This window comes from Pongo abelii, chromosome 16 (assembly GCF_028885655.2).
Source record: "Pongo abelii isolate AG06213 chromosome 16, NHGRI_mPonAbe1-v2.0_pri, whole genome shotgun sequence".
NCBI classification, from domain to species: Eukaryota; Metazoa; Chordata; class Mammalia; order Primates; family Hominidae; genus Pongo; species Pongo abelii.
The window spans coordinates 35,626,934-35,651,425 of NC_072001.2; the positions used below are offsets into that span (position 1 = coordinate 35,626,934).

Here is a 24,492-nt window from a genome sequence, read left to right on the forward strand (position 1 = left end):
GGAGAATTGCTTGAACCCGGGAGGTGGAAGTTGCAGTGAGCCGAGATTGCGCCACTGCACTCCAGCCTGGGTGGCAGAGCAATATTCTGTCTTGGGGGGGGGAAAAAAAAGGATAGATGGTATCAACACAAGAATTTTTGAGGCATGGATTAATTCAAGAGATTGTTCAGAGTCATCTACAAAGAGAATACCTGAGATGCAAGCCTGATATAATTTTACAGTTGACTTTTTTAAAAAAAATCTTGTAAATGGTCAGAATTCCTAGGATTTTTCAGTTGTTCTAATTAACTAAGTCAGTCTAGGGAGGAATTCAATATAGTAACCCTTCATGAATAAGAATTATAGAATGCACTGAAATAACTTAGTAAGAGTAATCATTTCAGAAATTCAGGAGTTGGAATGTATCTTCAAAATCATCTAGCAAACTACTTGTCTAATGGTACCTCCTCTACCCACCCACATAACACAATCTTCCAGCAAGCAGTGGGTGAGGAACCCACTACTCAAGGCCATCAGTTTTCTCTTCAGACAGCTTTAAAATCTGTCCGTCTAAAAGATTCTACTCACGGATGCTAATCTGACATCTTTGGCCATAAGGAAGTGATCTAATTTCTCACTAATAGCAGAGTCAGCGATTATCTGAAGTTGAGTCATTTCTTCCATTGTTCATTTGCTCATTCATTCATTTGCCCATTTAGCAAATATTAATTGACAACAAATATGTGGAAAGTGCTGACCAGCACAGTAAATATAAACATAAAAAAGGTCATATATCTGCCTTCATGAAGCTGGAGGAGGAAGAGAAAATTTACAAACAAATAAATAGAAAATAATATGAAATATGAGTATGTGAAAGTAATATGAAAAAAGAAGGCTGTAATAGACAGTGCCTATTCAAAGTGCCTCCTGAAGAGTGGGTGGGCAAGGAAGGCTCAGAGCATGGGACTATCTGGCAGAAGGGTTTTCTAGGAGAGGGAACCACTACTGCAATGATCCTAGAGCAGGAACAAGTACCTCGTGTTGGAACACAAAGAAGGCCTGTGTGGCTGGAGTTTAGTGGGCAGGAGGGGTGAGTGGTGTGAGAGAAGACTGGAAAGGCAGAAGTGGTTAAATCAGTTTGTACGGCATGAGTATGAGGTTGGATTTGATTCCAAGAGGAATGAATACGAAATAACAGAGTGCTGTGAGCTATGCGGCAGGTGGAGACTGGATTAAAGGAAGAGCAAGAGTGGAAGCAGAGAAACCTGCTTGATATGGGCCAGGTGAGAAGGTGGTAGCTTGGATTACAAAAGCGGTAGGTGTGGAGATGGAGAGCAATGAATTGATTCCAGACACTTTTTGAAGTTAGAGTCAACAGGACTAGCTGTCAGACATGAGAGCACAAAAAGAATCAAGGAAAAGTATGACACATCTGGCATATGCTATGAAAAGGGATTTCCTTTGTGGGATCCCAGTAAATCCTCCTAAACAATCAGTGGAGCAGGTAGCCTTACACTCATTTTTATATGAGGATACTGAGATGTCAGGGATGAAATGATTTGCCAAGGGTTACAAGGCTTGTGAAGCAAGGATTTGAATTTAGGACTTCTGACCCAGACTTTTCTATGATTGTAGCTTTTATTTCAATATTTTATGTTTCTTGTCAAACAAAAAAACTCAACAAAACACATTCTATTAACCACCTGTTTTTATAAAATAGAGGGTAGAAATAGAGGGTGCAAACTGAGAGGAGGAAACCAGGACAACATAACTCATCCTTCCCACCTAGAAATGTCACAATCACAGCTTCAAAGGAAAACACAAACTTCTTCCATTAATTAAACGGATGAATCAAGTTTCAGTTTCCTCTCTCCTTTCTGTACAACTTGTCTTTGAAGGCATTTCATTTGGGAAATGTGTGACCTTTAGCCACCATGCTCAATTAATTGAATGCTTCGCATCAAAAGTCACCAGGCCGATCCACATTTTACACCCACTGCTTTTCTGAAATACTTACCCCAGTTCCTTAGGTCTGTTTTGTTGAAATCATTTTACAAAAATAAATCATATCAAAGTTTTTTTTTATTATTTCTAAAACTTTGCTTGCAAAACTAAATATTTTTAACACCATGGCAACATGGTCAGGACTCTGGCTAACGTATCCAGTCTCGTACCAGAGCTCAGACTTAGTAAACTACTGCTGTGGACAAATGGGCTGTGAAGGAGGAAAGAGCTAATAAATTAGACATGGTCAATAATCATTCAAGTCATGTCTTCTGGAGCTTCCCAAAAGGTGATAAATTAGCCAGACTTGTCCTAATGATCAATACCCTCCTCTCCCTTCTAGAACACACCAGCATCCATTGAGTAAAGTGCAGACTGCAAGGCCTCTCAGGAATTTAAGTACTACCTCACACCTCCTGAGGTACTTCCTCAGGCATCGCCTCATCTGACCCTTTCAATATCCCTTTGTGCTGGGCAGAGTCCAGAAGTATGATCAGCTCCATTTTTTTTTTTCAGTTGAGAGTCACAGAGGCTAAGTGATGTGGCAAAGTGCATGGTTTATCAAGTGGTAAGAGGCAGAATTAACTTTAAACTTGTATCTCCTAAATCTCAGTTCAGTACTACTTTCAACACACCAGCCTCTGTCATTGAAACTTAACAAATTCACAAATGCTTTGTTTCACTGTGGGATTTTTTTTTGTTTTTATGTATTTGCCAAAGTTATACGTGCACACAGTTTAAAGAATCAGTGCATTCTATATACTTTAAGAACAGCAGTCCCCTATCTCCACCCCACCAATTTCCTCAATTCTTCCTCCTCAGAGACTACCTCTTTTACCAATTTTATGTGATTATTTGGTGCTTAGTAGTATGTCTCTAACAAGCTTCTATTGCTTTTTTTTTTATTTTTCTCTTTATCAACTATAAATGATGTAGTTCTTTCCTCCACTCCCACCTCTTCACTTCCATCATCCCAATATAGCACAGGGTACCATGACTTGGTTAGACTAGCGTTTGGTGTTGACATTATTATGACTTTGCAAAAACAACTCGCAGTCCCAGCTGATATGTGGAAACTCTGATTATTCCACATTTCCCGCACATTTCCTCTTTCTCTCACACTTGCTCTCAGAATTTTTTTTTCTGACTCAGTTTGTTTTCTATGAGCTTAGCGTTAAATGAACCTCACAACTGTTACTAGTTGTATAAAATCACTTGTCCAAACATTCAGATATATTAGATGTATTAATTGTGTATTCCTTAAGAATCTTCTCCATGATGCTTTTGACTTAATCAAATCTGAAATGTTTTCTTTCAATGTCTGGCTGTCATCCTGGGCTTTTTCTCTATGCTGGAGGCTCCATTCACCTTCCTTCTCCATTGGAATTTTTATTTCCTCTGACCTAAGTCTTCCTCTTTAATGGGACAGCACTTTCTTTAGTAGCATCCTGAAGATAACTGTATGGGAGATAAGTTTTTTGAGAAATTGCATGTCTGAAAATGTTTTTAATCTGTCCTTATATTTGACTAATAGTTTGGTGGATATAAGGTTCTGGACTGGGAATAATTTTTCTTCAGAATCCTGATGCATTTGTAGCTTTTAGTAATGCTACTGAAAAGTCTGAAGTCATTCTGTTTCCTGTCTCTGTGTGTTATCTATCCCCACATCCCACCTACTTCTAGGAGGGGGTGAGCTTTCCTTTTTGTCCTAAGTATTCTGAAATGTTCTAGTAATAGTATAAATCTGTTTTACTACCCCATATTAGTCAAATATCACATGGTTAGTAAGTGGCAGAATTAAGTTTAAACTTTTGTCTCCTAAATTCTAGTTCAGTGTTATTTTCAACACCCCAGCCTCTGCCATTGAAACTTAACTGCCATTCACAAAGCTTCATTTCATTCTGGGGTTTTTTGTTTTTGCATATTTTTTGTATATTTTGTATATTAATCAAATACAGGGGAGTAAAACATTTATACTATTATTAAAACATTAAAACTTTTTAGGCCTTTTAAAATTAGGAACTCATATCCAACAATTTTAGAAATTGTAAATGACTATTGATTAATTTATGTACAAATATGTATGACTTTTTGCATATTTGTATAAGTATGCACAAACTTGTGGTATGTATAAGTCTTACAGTAAAAGTTGGATTGCTTCTCACCTCCTGTTACTCCTGGATTAGAATTCAGCTTTCTTGTTCGATTAATTCATTTATCATGTATCCACACCTGTTTTTGAGTTTCAAAAATTTTGTGGTTCTCTCTATGCTTTAAAACTGATGCTTTTAAAGAATTCTACTATCGTTCTAGAAATTTTCAAAAGGAACTGAAATTCTACATGAGTGTTCACTCCTAGATGAGTGTTCAATCAACAACGTTTCCACCAAAGTCCTCCAAAAGGTTTCCAAAGTGACTTTTCCCCCTTACTAGAACCATATTGTTGTTTATGGGCCATGTTTTAATTAGTAATTAAAGAAAATTTTCACTCTCATGACAAGATCTAATTTTTGTCTTTTTTCCTCTTACAAGAAGCATTTAAACTCTCATGGAGGGAAAGCCACTTGATGACACCAGGTGGCAGAGGTCATTCGTTCTGCAGGGTCAGGGCTGGTCTTGAGCACAGGAAGCATAGTTCACCCTGTTATGTGACTTGACAAGTCCTAGAAAATTCCCTTACCTTCTCATCTACATTAGGAGCCCAATACATGTAACTTCCACACATGGAAGAGATAACAAAACCTTGCAGGTTGCCTAGGGGTGGCCCTTTAGTCCTCTGCTATTAGTTCAGTTAGCCACATCAGACTAGTATGCTTTCTTTTGGGTCACGAAGGAATAAAACAGAAGCCAGGTCAATGTCAGAGAGACAGAGAGGGAGTCAGAGAAACTGAAAAATATTGACAGGCAGGAGGTGGAAGGAGAGAGATTACAATAGGCAGGGATCGGTTGAGTGGCAGTATGTAGAGACAAGAGAAAGCCTGAATTCAATCTAATTTTTATGTGTAGTCCCTTTAGAAGATGAGCCACAGAACAAAGTGGGGCTTATTCTTCAAACTTTATCATTCTGGATCACATTGTTTGTGCTTTTGGGGTGAGCCCGCAAACTGTCAAAGAACAAAGTATGGCACAGATAAACCTGTTTCAAATTTCAGCTTTGCCAGTAGTAGCAAAGTAACTTCCATTTCCTTACTGTAACAACACAGGTAATAACACTTACTTTGAAGGAGTTTTAAGAACTAGAAATGATGTAAGCAAATTTGCTGGTATTAAGTGCTCATTAAATGGTAAGTGTTGTCACTAATGATGGTGGAAATGGACACACGCCACACCCTTAACCATATTTATAGACCCTTTGTCCACTGTCTACACTGGTAGGGAGGAGAATTTTATTGCTGCCATTGTTTAGAATTGCCAGTGCATGATGATAATAGAAAAACCAACCGACTTCTAGTTGACTTCATTATTACTTTTAGATTCTCTACAGACATGCCAGACAAAAAACAGTACACCAAGTTAAATTTGAATTTCAGATAAGAAAAAATTTTTTAGTGTAAGTGTGTACCATGCAATATTTGAGATACACTTACATTAAAAAAAATCCTGAAAGAAAAGTATTGGGCCTCCTGAATTTTATTTAATAAATTTGACAGCCCTAAGAGTAAGGAAGAACCATTTTGCTTCCTAAGATAATATCAACAGGAAACACTTTCTTAAATTCTCTTTGGGGCCCAATAGTACTGACTGACTCAGGCAAAGGCTACACTTTCATCAGAGTGGACAGATACATTGATTCCTGACGGAACAAGAGCCAGCATGGCTGTAAGAAGCCAGAATCAAAGAGGATGGTGACGAGGCAAACTTGCATTAAAAGCTGCTGAAGAGCAGGGACAGAGGAACCGTTTCCCCTCCCACAGTAACACAAAGTTGAATATCCATTAGATTAGCAACCAGTTCTTAGCATTCGTCCCTCCTACTCATAGTCAACTCTTGATCAACTGCAGTAATAGGAAGAGAAAAGGACATCACACATAACCCCAAGTCAAAATGAAAACAAAACTGATCCAGGGTAAGATCAGGCCCAGTGGTGGCTCATGCCTGTAATCCTGGCACTATGGGAGGCCAAGGCAGGAGGATCACTTGAGCCCAGGAAATTTGAGACTAGCCTAGGCAACAGTGAGACCCTGTCTCTACAAAAAATTTAATTTACAAAATTAGCTGGGCATGGTGGTATACATCTGTAGTCCCAGCTACTTAGGAGGCTGAGGTAGGAGGATTGCTGAAGCTCAGAATATTGAGGTTTCAGTGAGCCATGATTATGCTGTTACTCTCAAGCTTGGGCAATAGAGCAAGAACCTATCTCAAAAAATAAAAAATAAAAAAAACCAAAAAGAATGAGATCAAGTGATAGGTAATGACATGTGGCCTTGTTTCTGCTAAGTCAGACCTGCCCTCCCCTGCGTTACTAGGGATCCTGACTCCTGCAGGCAGGACCCAGTAATATCATTTTACCAACAACCGTGTTGCTAGTACAGTCAATATCCTTTCTTCTTAAAGTACCTTTCACACAACTTAGGCTCTGTAAAATATTACTAAGTATACAATGAAAAGGAAAAGAAAGCAAGCCAATGTTTCATGCTTTAAGTTAGGAAATGCTGTTTTAAACACCATTAAACTTTTTTTTAACTACAGAACTTCCCAGAGGCTTTAATAAGCTCATGTACTTTGAATCCCTAGGATATGATTTTCGTACAGAGCATGTCCAGGTTTATTTGATCATAGACTCTTTCAGAGAACAACAGTTCCAGTTCACATTTCAGGTAATATTTTTGGGTGCTACTATTTGAGGAATCCTACATCTACAGTTTCAGCAATGCTGCGCGCACATGTGTGTGTGTGTTTGTGTGTGTGTGTGTGTCTGTCTCTGGTATTAACTGGTGCAATCAGAAAGAAGAATCCACTCCTTGGTGTATTAGTTTCTGATTGCTACTATAATAAATTAGCAAAAACTTAGGAGGCTTAAAACCACACAAATATATCACCTTATGGTTCTATATGTTAGAAGTCTGACATGGGACTCGTAGGCTAAACTCAAGGTGCTGACAGGGCTGTACTCCCTTCTAGAGACTCTAGGGAGAATCTGTTCCTTGCCTTTTCCACTTCTAGAGGCTTCTCACATTCCTTGGCTCATGGCCCACTTCCTCCATCTTCAAAGCCAGCGAAATTACGTCTCTCTGATCATTCTTATGTCGTTATATCTCCCTCTGATCACATCCAGGGAAAGTCCTCAGAGTTTAAAGACTGACTTTAAAGATTCATGTGATTAGATTAGGCCCACTTGGACGGTCCAGGATAATCTCCCCATGTCAACATCAGCAAAGTCCCTTTTTGCCATGTAAGGCAACATATTCACAGATTCTAGGGATTAGGGTTTGGACATCTTTGGGGGGCATTATTCTGCCTACTACATATGGGTGGGTAAGAATACCCTGAGAGTTCCAGCCAGCAAGCAAGGACAAAGAGGGAGAATGAAAGTAACTATTGCCATTGTTTGTGTTTTCTCAATTATTTCTTACAACTTCACAGTATCAGGGAAATTGAAATTATTGTCTTGTTAAGGGATGTAGAACAATAAACAAAATATGGAACATGTTCCCAAGCACCAAGAACTTGGTTCTCTCTCTACAATGTAGAGAAGCAAGCACAAGTGCTCTGTGAATTAGATACTCCACAATCATAGCCAGCTGGCCTCTCAGCAACACCGGCTGATTATACAGGCTGTGCACTTTCCAGTGAAAGGTACATGCCCTTAAATCAGCTTTATTGAAGCTGCCCTCACTAAGAAACTGTGCAGACATTATTTCCTATGATGCAGGTCCTATAACTATCCATTTTACAGGAGAGAAGGTGAATACTTTCTACGATTATGCTACTTGACAAGGTGTTACTTTCACTGAACCAGTAAAACATACACATCTGAACTCAAAGCCTGATCTTAGTCCTATGTAATGTGCCTATTTGTATGTCTATTCGACAATCCATCTACCTGGATTTCTTCCCCTTTCCAATTCCAACCCAAAGCAAGTTCCTTCCTGTGACTCTGTCTGATCTGACAGTCTACATGTGTGGTTTTGGAAGTGTGTGCACACGTGTGCATGCTTGCGTATATATGTTCAGTAACTCTCTGTAATTTTTTTCTTCATGAGGCTTCATATTTTGAATGCCAAAACTTTCTGTCTGATCTCCAATCAGATACGGTGACTTCTGGGTCACAGGCGGGATATGTATTGAACACATGCCTTAGAGTCATAATCTAGTTTCAAAACTTGGCTAGGTCATCACCTCTGAAACACTGGCAAATTACTTGAGCGCCGCAAACTTCAGCTTTCTTATTTTGTGAGAAGGCAAAAATAGTATCTGCCTCGCAAGGTCACTGAAGAATTAAGAGGTGATATAGATAAAGCACTTGATAGATAATAATCACAATAAATCGTAGTTGATACTATTATCAATTCCATGCTATGTTTACCTGCATAAAAATGCTATTCAAAGTTCTTGCCTCGCTGAAAGATGCTTAATGACAACTTCTACTTAAATCAGTGACACTAGTATGATCAATAACCATAGGTTAATTCACATTAGGTTAAGGTGTGTTAATACTATTTTTTTTTTTCTAAAAGGCTTTGCCTGCCTGGAGAACTAGGGCCTGATACTTCTTGAAATTTGCTAATCACATCTGGTTTAGCTTTAGACATTTTCTGGGATTTTGCCAGCAGCTACGACACTTTAATGGCTACAATAAACCTCAAAGCCTCATCAAATCTTTGCTGTATGTGTGAAAATTATGTCCTCTTCAATTAAACATTCAATCTCAGCTCACACCAAGGCCTTATGGAAAAGGAGGTGAAACCTGAATGGAAACGTAAGATGAAACGGACCGCCACGATTCTGGCCATCTTGCCAGATGGTATTTAGAAGAAAAAGAAATTCATTAGAGAACCTACGGTGTGTATTTTCTTTAAATATTTACTGGGTACCTTTCATGTGTTGAAAACACTGGCATCTCTAAAGATTAGCAGGGCATTTTTGTTTAAATATTCCATGTGTGTGAGGTGGGGGGAGTCATTTCCTCATTTGCCTTTGTGGTACTTCATGTGTTTTGGTGAAGCCCGGTACAAAGAAGAAAAGTAACTGAGACAATGTTCAGTTTTCTTTCCTAAGGCCGCTCTACCCGCTTCAGAAGCTCTTGTATTTTCCTAAAATCGGCTGAGGAAAGTGTCAGTTGAGTACTGAGAGATCTGGAATGACAATTCAGAGCCTCCCTAGACAAAAGAAGGTGTACCAAAGTGAGGCGCTATGGGGGAACCCTTGTCTCTCTGCTCGCCTCCCAATTCACTCCTCTTATCCTCTTGCTATTTATCATCAAACGTACAGGGACGTCAAAGTGAGGCAGCCCCTGGAAGGAGAAGGGAAAAGATCAAACAGGGATCAGGTTTCAGCTCAAAGACTATAGGAGAGGTCAGGCCAAGGGTTTTACAAGGGGCCAAGAGACAAGAGGGAATGGGCATTCAGGAACAGCCATGGGGCAAACAAGCTCCTCTGCCATTGCTAACTCTTGCTGCCACACTGAGGACCAGCCTGGGCCCTAATTCTACCACTGGAGAGGGACAGACAAAAATGCTAGGTGGTAGCTTACTACGCTTTATTACAATATTAAGCTCCTCAACTTCAACAAGGATACAACCGCCAATTCTTCAGGAGAGAGAAAATAATGACCACAGGTTCACATATCACATTTCTAAAGGAAGCATCCATTTGGTTGAATTCATTCAACCACATCAATGGGAGAAAAAAAAACCCCACATGTTCCTTTAAAAATAATATACAAGATAAAAATATTCACTTGTAACCATTATCCTTTCCATGTAAGTTTTATGCTCAAAGTAAAAATAAATGGCTCTCTTTGCCACTGGGAGCAGATCTTTCCCACTTTACTTCCATTTCCAAGCTGTTCTCAGCCTCAGACTTAGGTTTCTGAGTACTCTTTCACAATAAACATTTTTAAAATGTTTACTTTATGTCTTAGTGTTAAAATATTCCTGGTTGAAGCCCTTCATTTCCTCAAGCTCTGCTTCTGGCACTCTGGGCTCCATTTCCACATTAACACGCTCTCTAAATCCTCCGCAGAGCTCTTCAATTGGAGTTATACAAGCTCCAAGGCAAGTATTTATATTCTTGGACAAGGAGATGTCTCCACAGTGAAAACACGAGACTCTAGAAATGCCAAAGGAAAATTCCTGCCCAAGTGAGACATATTTTCACCTTTTAAAAAAGCCAAAAAGGGGCTTTCAGCATTTTCTTTTGAATAATTAAAAATGTAAATTAAACTAGAATGGAATGTTTACTGTGGGCCTTACCATCATTATTAGACTCATATATAAACCAAACATACAGGAACATGTGTGTATGTGTACAATATGTATGATATATACATACTTAAAGCAGCAGAGTAAACTAGCTAATGTGTAAGTTCTAGCAACTAGAAACTAGAAAATATGTGAGTTCTAATTGGATAGACTTGATTAGACTTGATTAGAGCTCAGTAAATCTGTCTATTACTGGCTGTGTGAACATAACTTCTCTAAGCCTCATTTTTCTCATCTGTAAAATGGGTTTAGTGTAGTTCCAGCTTATTAAGATTGTTATATGAGACAACAGTAAGCATCTAGTAAATGGTTACTGCTATTATCATTAATAATGTTATAACTACTGAATGTTAGAAAATGTAGATATAACAAGATATGGATATAAGAAACAAATGATCAACACTAATAAAAGAGAAGAATTTGAAAATACAGTGCCTCTACACAGTGTGTAGAGAGGGAAAGATTCATGAAAGCTGTAATGCACCATCACTGAACTCTGCACCAATCCCATTCTATGAGCCAGATCTAAATAATCCTCTTAAAACATTTTTTAAAAGTAATCTTAGCTATTATCGTAATAGCAGAACAGTTCCTATTACCTTCTAGTTGCCTCTTCAGTTTTCTCAAATCTTTTATGAGGTCTTCAAACTTCACTTGGGAGGCCAGAAAGAAATCCTGTGGTTCCGGCAAGGGGAAAACACTCTTTTCTGTTCCAGCTTCCTAAGAGATATGGTAAACAAAAGTACATCATGCTTCCCAATTATCACTTTCAGTTGAAATTCCAAAGCATCAATGAGAAAAAAAAAAAAAAGCTTTTTTATTGGATGTCTGAGTAAGAATCACAGCAATGCTCCTCTGCTATTCCTAAATTTGGACTTGTGACTTTGAAGTGCTTTCTTGTCTTTCACAATCTCTTTTTGGACTTATTGGCAATGAGGTCGGCTATGGCATGGGCAAGGTTCTATTTTGCCTCATGAATCAAAGAGAAAATTGTCAGGTCATCCTGATCTTGGACACTCTACTCCCATGAAAAATGGAAGAGGGGAACACATGAAAGTACTTACATTTGAAGTCCCCATTTGATTTACACATGCTAGCAATTAGACAAGTCATCTTTGGGGTATGCCAATAGGTGTGAATCAGAAGGTGCTGGATAAGAAGGCACTGCAATGGAAGATACAATCACCCTCCCATCACCTTTCCTCACCTTTGTCTGTGGCTTAAAGCTCTTCTGTGTGCATGCATGATTAGATCCTCTGTATATGGGTGTATCTACACATATACACAGTTTTTTTTGGAGATAGGGCCTTGCTTTGTCACCCAGGCTTGAGTGCACTGACACAATCATGGTTCACTGCAGCCTTGACCTCCCAGGTCCAAGCGATCCTTCTAGTTCAGCCTATTAGCTGAGACCACAGGTACGTGCCACCACACCCAGCTGATTTTTAATTTTTTGTAGACGGGGTCTCACCACGTTGCCTAGGCTGTTCTCTAACTCCTGGGCTCAAGTGATCCTCCAGCCTTGGCTCCCCCAAAATTCTTCATATATTTGAAAAGCTTTTGCAAATGTTGTTTGGCTTATCTTAGGAGACTGAGGGCAGGGTGAGGTATAGTTTTAACAAGCTCCACTGCTATACCTAATGGAGAATTCTCAGCTGAGAAACATCTTGAAGGACAAAAGCTTCAGGCACATGAGCCTCAAATATCTTTTCCAGTCTAGCTAGCTTTCTCCCTGAGTTGTTTAACTAAGCTTTGTATCTTGCATGTCTTAGGCAGTCTTCAATTATTCCTCTCTCTGCACAGGCTACTTTGCCAGCTTTCCTTCACATTCCATCTTCCCTACTGCCATTAGGACTAATTCCAAACTCTAAAACTGCTTTACAAGGCACTTTATGATCTGGCCTCTGTCTACATCTCTGGCCTCATTTCTACCTTCCCCTTATCTCCAACTCCCTCCAGACCTTCATGAAATAATAGACCACGATCTCTTGCTTCTAGGCCTTTGTCTACAAAATGGTCCCTTTCCGACCCTTCCCTAGTGCCTCCTTAAACTTCCTTGTTCATACTCATCCTTTCAGTCTTAAAACAAACATCCTTCCTTAAAGATTTCCCCTAACCCCCAGCACGTGGGTGTTTCTCCCCTGTTCTCCAAAGGCCTATGACGCTTACATTATCACAGCATTTATCACCATTAATTTTTTTCCCATAAGTTATTGGGGTAGAGGTGGTATTTGGTTACATGAGTAAGTTCTTTAGTGGTGATTTGTGAGATTCTGGTTCTCCCATCGCCCAAGCAATATACACTGCACCCTCTTTGTAGTATTTTATCCCTCATCCCCCTACCCCCGACTCTTATCCCCAAGTTCCCACAGTCCATTGTATCATTCCTATGCCTTTGCATCCTCATAACTTAGCTACCACATATCAGTGAGAACATACGATGTTTGGTTTTCCATTCCTGAGTTACTTCACTTAGAATAATATTCTCTAATTTCACCCGGGTCGCCGAAAATGCTGTTAATTCATTCCTTTTTATGGCTGAGTAGTATTCGATTGTATATATATATCACAGTTTCTTTACTCACTCTTTGACTAATGGGCATTTGGGTTGGTTCCATGATTTTGCAATTGTGAACTGTGCTGCTATAAACATGCACGTGCAAGTATCTTTTTCATATGACTTCTTTTCCTCTAGATAGATACCCAGTAGTGGGATTGCTAGATCAAACGATAGCTCTACTTTCAGTTCTTTAAGGAGTCTCCACACTGTTATCCATACTGACTGTACAAGTTTACATCCCCACCTGCAATGTAGAACTGTTCCCTGATCATGGCATCCACGCCAATATCTGTTTTTTGATTATTTGATTATGGCCATTCTTGCAGGAATAAGGTGGTATTGCATTGTGGTTTTGATTTGCATTTCCCTGATCATTAGTGATGTTGAGCATTTTTTCATATGTTTGTTGGCCATTTGTATATCTTCTTTTGGGAACTGTCCATTCATGTACTTAGCCTACTTTTTGATGAGACTGTTTTTTTCTTACTGATTTGAGTTTACTGTAGATTCTGGATACTAGTCCTTTGTCAGATGTATAGACTGTAAAGATTTTCTTCCACTCTTAGGTTGTCCCTTTTGAGGTACAAAAGCTCTTTGGTTTAACTAAGTCCCAACTACTTATCTTTGTTTTTATTGCATTTGCTTTTGGGTTCTTGGTCATGAAATCCTTGCCTAAGCCAACATCTAGAAGGGTTTTTCCAATGTTATCTTCTAGAATTTTTATAGTTTGAAGTCTTAGATTTAAGTCCTTAATCCATCTTGAGTTGATTTTTGTATAAAGTGAGAGATGAGGATCCAGTTTCATTCTCCTACATGTGGCTAGCCAATTATCCCAGCACCATTTGTTGAAAAGGGTGTCCTTTTCCCACTTTATATTTTTGTTTGCTTTGTTGAAGATCAGTTGGCTCTAAGTATTTGGGTTTATTTCTGGGTTTTCTGTTCTGTTCCATTGGTCTATGTGCCTATTTTTATACCAGTACCACACTGTTTTGGTGACTATGACTTTATAGTATGGTTTGAAATCAGGTAGTGTGATGCCTCCAAATTTCTTCTTTTTGCTTAGTCTTGCTCTCGCTATGTGGGTTCTTTTTTGGTTCCATATAAATTTTAGAGTTTTTTCTTTTTCTTTTTCTGAGACTGAGTCTCGCTCTGTTGCCCAGGCTGGAGTGCAGTGACGTGATCTCGGCTCATCGCAAGCTCCACCTCCCAGGTTCATGCCATTCTCCTGCCTCAGCCTCCCAAGTAGCTGGGACCACAGGCACCCACCACCACGCCCAGCTAATTTATTTTATTTTATTTTTAGTAGAGACGGGGTTTCACCATGTTAGCCAGGATGGTCTCAATCTCCTGACCTCTTGATCTGCCCGCCTCAGCCTCCCAACTGGGATTACAGGCGTGAGCCACCGTGTCTGGCCTAGAGTTGTTTTTTTCTAATTCTGTTAAGAATGATGGTGGTATTTTGATGGGGATTGCACTGAATTTGTAGATTGCTTTGGGCAGTATGGTCATTTTCACAATATTGATTCTACCTTTTCACAATATTGATTCTACCCATCCATGAGCATGGGATATGTTTCCATTTGTTTGTGTTGTCTATGGTTTCTTTCAGCAACATTTTGTAGTTTTCCTTGTGGAGGTCTTTTGACTCCTTAGGTATGTTACTATATATATATACTTTTGCAGCTATTGTAAAAGGGATTGAGTTCTTGATTTGATTCTCTGCTTGGTCACTGTCGGTGTATAGAAGAGCTACTAATTTGTGTACATTAATCTTGTATCCTGAAACTTTGCTGAATTCTTTTATCAGTTCTAGGAGCTTTCTGGAGGAGTCTTTAGGGTTTTCAAGGTAAACAATCATATCACCAGCAAACAGTGACAGTTTGACCTCCTCTTTACTGATTTGGATGCTCCTTCTTTCTCTTGTCTGATTGCTCTGGCTAGGACTTCCAGTACTATGTTGAAGAGGAGTGGCGAGAGTGGGCATCCTTGTCTTGTTCCAGTTCTCAGAGGAAATGCTTTCCACTTTTCCCCATTCAATATTATGTTGGCTGGGGGTTTGTCATAGATGGCTTTTATTACATTGAGATTTGTCCCCTGTATGTAAATTTTGCTGAGAGTTTTAATCATAAAGGGATGCTGGATTTTGTTGAATTCTTTTTCTGCGTCTATTGATATTATCATGTGATTTTTGTTCTTAATTCTGTTTATGTGGTGTTATCACATTTATTAACTTGCATATGTTAAAACCATCCCTGCATCCCTGGTATGAAACCCACTTGATCATGGTGGATTATCTTTTTGATATGTTGTTGGATGCAGTTAGCTAGTATTTTGTTAAGGATTTTACCATCTATGTTCAACAAGGATATCGGTCTGTAGTTTTCGTTTTTGGTTATGTCCTTTCCTGATTTTGGTATTAGGGTGACGCTGGATTCATAAAATGAATTAGGGAGGCTTCCCTCTTTCTCTATCTTGTGGAATAGTGTCAAAACGATTGTTATCAATTCTTCTTTGAATGTCTGGTAGAATTCTGCTGTAAATCCATCTGGTCCTGGACCTTTTTTTTTGTTGGTAATTTTAAAATTATCATTTAATTCTTACTTGTTACTGGTCTGTTCACAGTATCTAATTCTTCCTGATTTAAGCTAGGAGGATTGTATTTTTCCAGGAATTTATCCATCTCTTCTAGGTTTTCTAGTTTATGTATCACCATTGATTTTTAAATTGCCATGTTATCTTGTACACCTTCCCCACTAGACTCTAAACACCTCACAGGCAGAAACTGTGTCTTGTTCTTGGTATAGTAAACAACATCTGGCATATCAATAAGCTTTATTTTTGGTTGATGGGCACTACTACAGAAGGCTTATAAAACATGGTTCTGAGATGTATGTACCTTTAGCAGGAGACATCTAATTTATCACTATGTTTTCTTCTGGTTTCAGGAATCCTCTTGACCCTTCCTCTTTAAGGCCATTAGCTTTGTTAGGGATGCTAGGATATGGTAGTTTTCTTCATTTTATCAGACACAATGTACTTTTTTCCCCCATCTTCATATACTTATTTTACTACTTTAAAATGGAAGCAGTACTCTCGTCTGAGTGCCAAGATGGAACAACATCTAAGATCCTCACTACAAAGCTCCATGCTAATCTATGCTGGAAGAACTCAGGCATAGTATCTCTTTCCATTTTCCAAAACTTTATCAGATTCAGTCCTGGTTTTGAATGCGTGTGTGTGTGTTTGCGTGCTCGTGCACGCGCTAGAAAAAAGGAAATGTTGCTGAGTCTATCAGGCTGGTAGCAGCTCTTATGAAAGCTGCTTAATTAGAGTTAAAAAGGCATGACTCTACATGGGTTTCTTTAAATTTCACAGACCAAGACTTGGACCAAAAACCAGGCATTAGAAGAAGGAAGCAGGGAGCAGGAGTCATCTTTCTTTAGCTAATTGCTCATCACCACTAACCACAAAAATCATCACTTAGGCTCCTAGAGGAAAGGGCCAGTTTCATAAATCACATAATTCTATACTCTTGTTGAGTGAAATGCATTTTGCACAGTAAAAACCAGAAGAGCACCACACTACTGTGGGATTACTTTTCCTAGACTGGGCCATCCCACGTTTGAAACTGTTCTCATTGTAAGATTTTCCTCTGTGAAGCTGATTCCACTGGGTTCAGCTCTTTTCAACCACAACTATATTCCACAGGCAAATTTCAGCCTTCCCACACAATGCATTTGACTTGGTTGGGGTAGGCACTACCAATAAATCTGCCCATGCCAGCCTAGGGTTAGAAATGTCACCCTCAAAGATTCTTCAGGATAATTCTTCTGCCACACTAGTACCTGCTGTCAAAACCTAGGGTATGTGCTTATGTGCCTGCTTCTACTTCTTAATTTCCTGAAGCTAAACACGCATTCCTCACTCCACCAGAAAACAGCTCTCATCTCCTCATATCTAGTTCTTTACAGATGCCACTTATTACACATTTGTGAATATTAACATTATATCCAGTTCAGCAAGTTTTATCAGACACCTGTATTACAGGCAGTAAAAAAGAGACAATGGCCAGGCATGGTGGCTCATGCCTGTAATCTCAGCACTTTGGGAGGCCAAGGCGGGTGGATCACTTGAGGTCAGGAGTTCCAGACCAGCCTGGCCAACATAGCGAAACCCTGTTTCTACTAAAAATACAAAAAAAAAAATTAGGTGTGGTGGTGCACACCTGTAGTCCCAGCTACTCGGAAGGCTGAGGCACGAAGAATTGCTTGAACCTGGGTGGCGGAGGTTGTGGTGAGCCAAGATTGCACCACTGCAGCCTGGGTGACAGAGCAAGACTCCATCTCAAAAAAAAAAAAAAAGAGAGACCACAATGAATTCTGAACCTCAAAAACCAATGCCAAGATAATAGGTAATTCCTCATATATACATGCAAGGCAGGATAAGATGCATCTTGAGAGAGATTCAAACGAAGTACTTCCAGGCTTCAAAGGTGAGGGCTTCAAAGCCTTCCTTCAAAGATCAGGATGTTAATAACGACCTCAAAAAAGGGCCATGTAAGATTAGACTAAGTTATTTTTCACATCTTTTTTCCCTTTTACAAAAGTGATACATGTTCATCATTATGTTAAGTAATGGAAAGACAGAAGACAGTAAAAAAAAAAAAAAAAAAAAAAAAACCCATACAATCCTAATATCCAGGAACATTTTAATGTATTTCTTCAGGTTATTCTGTGTGTGTGTATTTATATTTATCTATTACATATGTGGTATTATACTGTATGTTATTTTGAAACACATGCTTGTAAATTAAAAGCAGATCAAAAATATTTTCTAATACCACTATATTCTCTCCTATACACTCTCCATGAGAGTATATTATTCCAGTGTGTGACTCTAGTATCATTTATTTGACCTTGGTCTGTATCATTGTACACCTACCAAAATTTTTCCAATATTTTGCTATTATAAGCTATTATAAGTAAACAGTCATTAAATCCTTAGTTGTTTTCTTAGGGTAGAAATTTCTTAAAAGTTTACACATATTTCCAGGGCTTTTGATACAGAAAGGTCGAAAACCTTGCTTTTGATCCTTTTGTAGTTCATGAGTGTGATGGATTGGGTGTTCATATGCATGTGTGAGATGTGCCACCATTGAACCTTGTTATGATATGGACACATTACATGTCTGACACAAAGAAAAAAGGAAAAAAGGAAAAAATGTGGGAAAAAAGGGAAACAAAAGAGAAAAAAAAAACAAAAACACAACCTTGCTTGCCCATAAAGCATATATGTATAAATTAGGAAAATGTGTTCCTCTAGATAGGCTTTATGGGCAAACAGCTTGACAAGCACATGGCATCTTTATGTGAATTTTTTAACGTGTGCCCTTTATAGGATACATAATTTGGTGAATCAAGGGCAGGCTAGATATGAGTCCCATTTGACCTAGAGACCTTAAACAGAGAATAACCTGATTTACCATACATGACAGTCCTGAGAAAGGTTTGATCAATTTACAGTGCTAATTCTATATATCTAGTTGGCAATTTATGTCTTCTACATGTCTTTTGTAAATTGCCTGTGATATATTTTGCCATTTTTTAAAAATAAGAAAGTTTTTTTCTTGTTAATTCTCAAGAGTTCATTGTCTATTATGTTGTAAACATTTTCCCAGTATGTTATTTTGAATTTAGTTTTAAGTCATTTTTGAGATACTGAAGTATTTTAAAATTTTAATTAGGAATTAAAGTTTTTTAGTTTTATGCATTGAAAGTTACCATTCTCACCTTTTATGGTTTCTGCCTTAGACTGAACACTTTGAAAGGATTTTACTACTTCAAAATCAGTAAACTATTTACCTACACTTTTGTCATGTCTTATTGATTTTATTTTTTATTTTATTCTATTATTATTATTATTATTATTATTATTACTATTATTACTATACTTTAGGTTTTATGGTACATGTGCCCAATGTGCAGGTAAGTTACATATGTATACATGTGCCATGCTGGTGCGCTGCACCCACCAACTCGTCATCTAGCATTAGGTATATCTCCCAATGCTATCCCTCCCCCCTCCCCCCAACCCACAACAGTCCCTGAAGTGTGATGTTCCCCTTCCTGTGTCCATGTGTTCTCCTTGTTCAATTCCCACCTATGAGTGAGAATATGCAGTGTTTGGTTTTTTGTTCTTGCAATAGATTACGGAGAATGATGATTTCCAATTTCATCCATGTCCCTACAAAGGACATGAACTCATCATTTTTTATGGCTGCATAGTATTCCATGGTGTATATGTGCCACATTTTCTTAATCCAGTCTATCATTGTTGGACATTTGGGTTGGTTCCAAGTCTTTGCTATTGTGAATAATGCGGCAATAAACATACGTGTGCATGTGTCTTTATAGCAGCAGGATTTATAGTCCCTTTGGGTATATACCCAGTAATGGGATGGCTGGGTCGAATGGAATTTCTAGTTCTAGATCCCTGAGGAATTGCCACACTGACTTCCACAAGGGTTGAACTAGTTTACAGTCCCACCAACAGTGTAAAAGTGTTCCTATTTCTCCACATCCTCTCCAGCACCTGTTGTTTCCTGACTTTTTAATGATTGCCATTCTAACTGGTGTGAGATGGTATCTCATTGTGGTTTTGATTTGCATTTCTCTGACGGCCAGTGATGGTGAGCATTTTTTCATGTGTTTTTTGGCTGCATAAATGTCTTCTTTTGAGAAGTGTCTGTTCATGTCCTTCGCCCACTTGTTGATGGGGCTGTTTGTTTTCTTCTTGTAAATTTGTTGGAGTTCATTGTAGATTCTGGATATTAGCCCTTTGTCAGATGAGTAGGTTGCGAAAATTTTCTCCCATTTTGTAGGTTGCCTGTTCACTCTGATGGTAGTTTCCTTTGCTGTGCAGAAGCTCTTTAGTTTAATTAGATCCCATTTGTCAATTTTGGCTTTTGTTGCCATTGCTTTTGGTGTTTTAGACATGAAGTCCTTGCCCATGCCTATGTCCTGAATGGTATTGCCTAGGTTTTCTTCTAGGGTTTTTATGGTTTTAGGTCTAACATTTAAGTCTTTAATCTATCTTGAATTGATTTTTTGTATAAGGTGTAAGGAAGGGATCCAGTTTCAGCTTTCTACATATGGCTAGCCAGTTTTCCCAGCACCATTTATTAAATAGGGAATCCTTTCCCCATTTCTTGTTTTTCTCAGGTTTGTCAAAGATCAGATGGTTGTAGATATGTGGCATTATTTCTGACGGCTCTGTTCTGTTCCATTGATCTATATCTCTGTTTTGGTACCAGTACCATGCTGTTTTGGTTACTGTAGCCTTGTAGTATATTTTGAAGTCAGGTAGTGTGACGCCTCCAGCTTTGTTCTTTTGGCTTAGGATTGACTTGGCGATGCGGGCTCTTTTTTGGTTCCATATGAACTTTAAAGTAGTTTTTTCCAATTCTGTGAAGAAACTCATTGGTAGCTTGATGGGGATGGCATTGAATCTGTAAATTACCTTGGGAAGGATGGCCATTTTCATGATATTGATTCTTCCTACCCATGAGCATGGAATGTTCTTCCATTTGTTTGTATCCTCTTTTATTTCCTTGAGCAGTGGTTTGTAGTTCTCCTTGAAGAGGTCTTTCACATCCCTTGTAAGTTGGATTCCTAGGTATTTTATTCTCTTTGAAGCAATTGTGAATGGGAGTTCACTCATGATTTGGCTCTCTTTGTCTGTTATTGATGTATAAGAATGCTTGTGATTTTTGCACATTGATTTTGTATCCTGAGACTTTGCTGAAGTTGCTTATCAGCTTAAGGAGATTTTGGGCTGAGACAATGGGGTTTTCTAGATATACTATCATGTCATCTGCAAACAGGGACAATTTGACTTCCTCTTTTCCTAATTGAATACCCTTGATTCCCTTCTCCTGCCTAATTGCCCTGGCCAGAACTTCCAACAGTATGTTGAATAGAAGTGGTGAGAAAGGGCATCCCTGTCTTGTGCCAGTTTTCAAAGGGAATGCTTCCAGTTTTTGCCCATTCAGTATGATATTGGCTGTGGGTTTGTTATAAATAGCTCTTATTATTTTGAGATACGTCCCATCAATTCCTAATTTATTGAGAGTTTTTAGCATGAAGGGTTGTTGAATTTTGTCAAAGGCCTTTTCTGCATCTATTGAGATGATCATGTGGTTTTTGTCTTTGGTTCTGTTTATATGCTGGATTACATTTATTGATTTGCGTATATTGAACCAGCCTTGCATCCCAGGGATGAAGCCCACTTGATCATGGTGGATAAGCTTTTTGATGTGCTGCTGGATTCTGTTTGCCAGTATTTTATTGAGGATTTTTGCATCAATGTTCATCAAGGATATTGGTCTAAAATTCTCTTTTTTTGTTGTGTCTCTGCCAGGCTTTGGTATCAGGATGATGCTGGCCTCATAAAATGAGTTAGGGAGGATTCCCTCTTTTCTTCTAGATTTTTCTAGAAGATCCATTTCTTCTAGATTTTCTAGTTTATTTGCATAGAGGTGTTTGTAATATTCTCTGATGGTAGTTTGTATTTCTGTGGGATCGGTGGTGATATCCCCTTTATCATTTTTTATTGCATCTATTTGATTCTTCTCTCTTTTTTTCTTTATTAATCTTGCTAGCAGTCTATCAATTTTGTTGATCCTTTCAAAAAACCAGCTCCTGGATTCACTGATTTTTTGAAGGGTTTTTTGTGTCTCTATTTCCTTCAGTTCTGCTCTGATTTTAGTTATTTCTTGCCTTCTGCTAGCTTTTGAGTGTGTTTGCTCTTGCTTTTCTAGTTCTTTTAATTGTGATGTTAGGGTGTCAATTTTGGATCTTTCCTGCTTTCTCTTGTGGGCATTTAGTGCTATAAATTACCCTCTACACACTGCTTTGAATGCATCCCAGAGATTCTGGTATGTTGTGTCTTGGTTCTCGTTGGTTTCAAAGAACATCTTTATTTCTGCCTTCATTTCGTTATGTACCCAGTAGTCATTCAGGAGCAGGTTGTTCAGTTTCCATGTAGTTGAGCGGTTTTGAGTGAGATTCTTAATCCTGAGTTCTAGCTTGATTGCACTGTGATCTGAGAGACAGTTTGTTACAATTTCTGTTCTTTTACATTTATTGAGGAGAGCTTTACTTCCAAGTATATGGTCAATTTTGGAATAGGTCTGGTGTGGTGCTGAAAAAAATGTATATTCTGTTGATTTGGGGTGGAGAGTTCTGTAGATGTCTATTAGGTCCACTTGGTGCAGAGCTGAGTTCAATTCCTGGGTATCCTTGTTGACTTTCTGTCTCGTTGATCTGTCTAATGTTGACAGTGGGGTGTTAAAGTCTCCCATTATTAATGTGTGGGAGTCTAAGTCTCTTTGTAGGTCACTCAGGACTTGCTTTATGAATCTGGGTGCTCCTGTATTGGGTGCATATATATTTAGGATAGTTAGCTCTTCTTGTTGAATTAATCCCTTTACCATTATGTAATGGCCTTCTTTGTCTCTTTTGATCTTTGTTGGTTTAAAGTCTGTTTTATCAGAGACTAGGATTGTAACCCCTGCCTTTTTTTGTTTTCCATTTGCTTGGTAGATCCTCCTCCATCCTTTTATTTTAAGCCTATGTGTCTCTCTGCACGTGAGATGGGTTTCCTGAATACAGCACACTGATGGGTCTTGAGTCTTTATCCAATTTGCCAGTCTGTGTCTTTTAATTGGAGCATTTAGTCCATTTACATTTAAAGTTAATATTGTTATGTGTGAATTTGATCCTGTCATTATGATGTTAGCTGGATATTTTGCTCGTTAGTTGATGCAGTCTCTTCCTAGTCTCGATGGTCTTTACATTTCGGTATGATTTTGCAGTGGCTGGTACCGGTTGTGCCTTTCCATGTTTAGCGCTTCCTTCAAGAGCTCTTTTAGGGCAGGCCTGGTGGTGACAAAATCTCTCAGCATTTGCTTGTCTGTAAAGTATTTTATTTATCCTTCACTTATGAAGCTTAGTTTGGCAGGATATGAAATTCTGGGTTGAAAATTCTTTAAGAATGTTGAATATTGGCCCCCACTCTCTTCTGGCTTGTAGGGTTTCTGCCGAGAGATCCGCTGTTAGTCTGATGGGCTTCCCTTTGATGGTAACCCGTCCTTTCTCTCTGGCTGCTCTTAACATTTTTTCCTTCATTTCAACTTTGGTGAATCTGACAATTATGTGTCTTGGAGTTGCTCTTCTCGAGGAGTATCTTTGTGGCGTTCTCTGTATTTCCTGAATCTGAATGTTGGCCTGCCTTGCTAGATTGGGGAAGTTCTCCTGGATAATATCCTGCAGAGTGTTTTCCAACTTGTTTCCATTCTCCCCATCACTTTCAGGTACACCAATCAGACGTAGATTTGGTCTTTTCACATAGTCCCACATTTCTTGGAGGCTTTGCTCGTTTCTTTTTATTCTTTTTTCTCTAAACTTCCCTTCTCGCTTCATTTCATCTTCCAGGGCTGATACCCTTTCTTCCATTTGATCGCATCAGCTCCTGAGGCTTCTGCATTCTTCACATAGTTCTCGAGCCTTGGTTTTCAGCTCCATCAGCTCCTTTAAGCACTTCTCTGTATTGGTTATTCTAGTTATACATTCTTCTAAATTTTTTTCAAAGTTTTCAACTTCTTTGCCTTTGGTTTGAATATCCTCCCATAGCTCGGAGTAATTTGATCGTCTGAAGCCTTCTTCTCTCAGCTCGTCAAAGTCATTCTCCGTCCAGCTTTGATCCGTTGCTGGTGAGGAACTGTGTTCCTTTGGAGGAGGAGAGGTACTCTGCTTTTTAGAGTTTCCAGTTTTTCTGCTCTGTTTTTTCCCCATCTTTGTGGTTTTATCTACTTTTGGTCTTTGATGATGGTGATGTACAGATGGGTTTTTGGTGTGGATGTCCTTTCTGTTAGTTTTCCTTCTAACAGACAGAACCCTCAGCTGCAGGTCTGTTGGAGTACCTGGCCGGCCGTGTGAGGTGTCAGTCTGCCCCTGTTGGGGGGTGCCTCCCAGTTAGGCTGCTCGGGGGTCAGGGGTCAGGGACCCACTTGAGGAGGCAGTCAGCCCGTTCTCAGATCTCCAGCTGCGTGCTGGGAGAACCACTGCTCTCCTCACAGCTGTCAGACAGGGACATTTAAGTCTGCAGAGGTTACTGCTGTCTTTTTGTTTGTCTGTGCCCTGCCCCCAGAGGTGGAGCCTACAGAGGCAGGCAGGCCTCCTTGAGCTGTGGTGGGCTCCACCCAGTTCAAGCTTCCAGGCTGCTTTGTTTACCTAAGCGAGCCTGGGCAATGGCGGGCACCCCTCCCCCAGCCTCGCTGCCGACTTGCTGTTTGATCTCAGACTGCTGTGCTAGCAATCAGCGAGACTCCGTGGGCGTAGGACCCTCTGAGCCAGGTGCGGGCTATACTCTCCTGGGGCACCGTTTCCTAAGCCCGTCGGAAAAGCACAGTATTCGGGTGGGAGTGGCCCGATTTTCCAGGTGCCGTCTGTCACCCCTGGAAGGGGA

At 39.3% G+C, this 24,492-nt stretch overlaps 1 protein-coding gene and 1 non-coding gene across 6 annotated transcripts in view; one reads left to right on the top strand and one right to left on the bottom strand.

Annotated features, from left to right (window-relative positions):
- The window catches only part of FMN1 (formin 1), a 434,649-nt gene that overhangs the window by 106,790 nt on the left and 303,367 nt on the right, over positions 1-24,492 (bottom strand). For 4 of the 5 annotated variants that reach the window (XM_063716551.1, XM_024232602.3, XM_024232603.3 and 1 more), the window contains one exon: positions 11,006-11,126. In XM_063716551.1, the coding sequence (XP_063572621.1) occupies positions 11,006-11,126 (121 nt within the window). Of the gene's footprint in view, positions 1-998; positions 3,442-11,005; positions 11,127-24,492 lie in introns of those variants that run through there. The other variant, XM_054532544.2, reaches the window with a different exon arrangement.
- LOC112129286 (small nucleolar RNA U13) lies at positions 18,056-18,160 on the top strand. The gene has a single exon (XR_002911693.2). It is a non-coding gene; the product is annotated as a small nucleolar RNA U13 (small nucleolar RNA).